Raw genomic sequence first — 1339 nt, 5'->3', positions numbered from 1 at the left:
GTTTATCACCAGGAATTTCACTGTTAAACACGATTTGAAAAAAAAGTTGAAATGTGGCCCAATGGCTTCAACAACAGCATATATGAACAGCCTCGCAGCTCACAGAACATCTGTCTTTAAAGGTTTACAAGTTATCGTTAGAAATCTGTTGCCCTATGGAGAAAATGAATGGCATTTTTGCTTATGAAACCGACTGTTGCACTGTATTCAGCTTTGGGATGGATCTTTACAAATCTTGTTTCTTCTCTTCAGCTGAAGGGTTATCCTTGCGAAAAGATCCCTGATGAGGTGGACCACATCCTTCGGATCCTGAATTTGGAGGATAAGCGCCATGCACGATCCAAAACCCTCTCTGGTGGGATGAAGAGGAAGCTTTCCATCGGCATTGCTTTAATTGGAAACTCAAAGGTCAGGCAACACTTTGTATTTCACGGTACATTTTATGTTTAGCAGATGTTTTTATGTTGTGTTCTATTTCCATTTTGGTCCAGGTTAGTTTGTGCTAGTTAGCATGGCTATACTGGTTGTATCAATGAGATAAAGAATTGTAAACTGGTTTTCCATGAAGGTTTCCCATTAGCGTTAGCCACTCTAGTGCTAACCCAGCCCATGTGGTTTTGTTTATTTCCCTGTAGGTGGTGATGTTGGATGAGCCCACCTCAGGAATGGACCCCTCAGCCCGCCGGGCCATCTGGGACCTGCTGCAGGGCGAGAAGCGCGGCCGCACCATCCTGCTGACCACGCACTTCATGGACGAGGCCGACCTGCTGGGAGATCGGATCGCCATCATGGCTAGCGGAGAGCTACAATGCTGCGGCTCGCCGCTCTTCCTCAAGAACAAATACGGTGAGACCACCTCAAGATCATGAGAGGAGCAGAAAGATTATATTTTAAAGTGAATGATGTGGATGAGCGGAAGTTTTAGCTGACTTGTTTCATATTATTTATTAATGTTTTGAATTTTTTATTTTTATATTAGAACTGTTATATTTTATATTCAAAATGTATATTTTTTTGTACTTTTGTTAATTGATTTTTGTCATTTTTATTAGCTTTTTTCTATGTTTCTCTGTAGCTTAAATGTATTTTTATTTCTATTTTACTGCCATTTTTTCCATTATTTTTTTAATTTCAGCACCTCGACTTATTTCAGTTGCCAAGGCAATATTTATATTATTTTATTTATTTATTTTTTACTTTTTTTAAGCTTTAGTTTTTCATCTCAGTATTTATTGATTATATTTATTATTAATTATTTAGTTTATTTCAGATATATTTCATTTAACATAATTCAGTTTTATATACATACATTTTATGCGCACACACACACACACACACA

At 37.6% G+C, this 1339-nt stretch overlaps 1 protein-coding gene across 1 annotated transcript; it reads left to right on the top strand.

Moving 5' to 3' along the window:
- Window positions 1-211: 211 nt before the first annotated feature.
- Window positions 212-869, top strand: LOC107578977 (ATP-binding cassette sub-family A member 3-like; the record flags this gene model as incomplete). The annotated part of the gene is made up of 2 exons (XM_016264871.1): window positions 212-408; window positions 636-869. Coding segments are annotated over 2 exons (431 nt in total), but the record flags the coding sequence as incomplete, so codon positions are not given.
- Between the last annotated feature and the right edge of the window lie 470 nt (window positions 870-1339).

Source organism: Sinocyclocheilus grahami, unplaced genomic scaffold, assembly GCF_001515645.1.
Source record: "Sinocyclocheilus grahami isolate Dianchi unplaced genomic scaffold, SAMN03320097.WGS_v1.1 scaffold13281.1, whole genome shotgun sequence".
Taxonomy (NCBI): Eukaryota; Metazoa; Chordata; class Actinopteri; order Cypriniformes; family Cyprinidae; genus Sinocyclocheilus; species Sinocyclocheilus grahami.
This window is presented reverse-complemented; position numbering and strand designations above follow the sequence as displayed.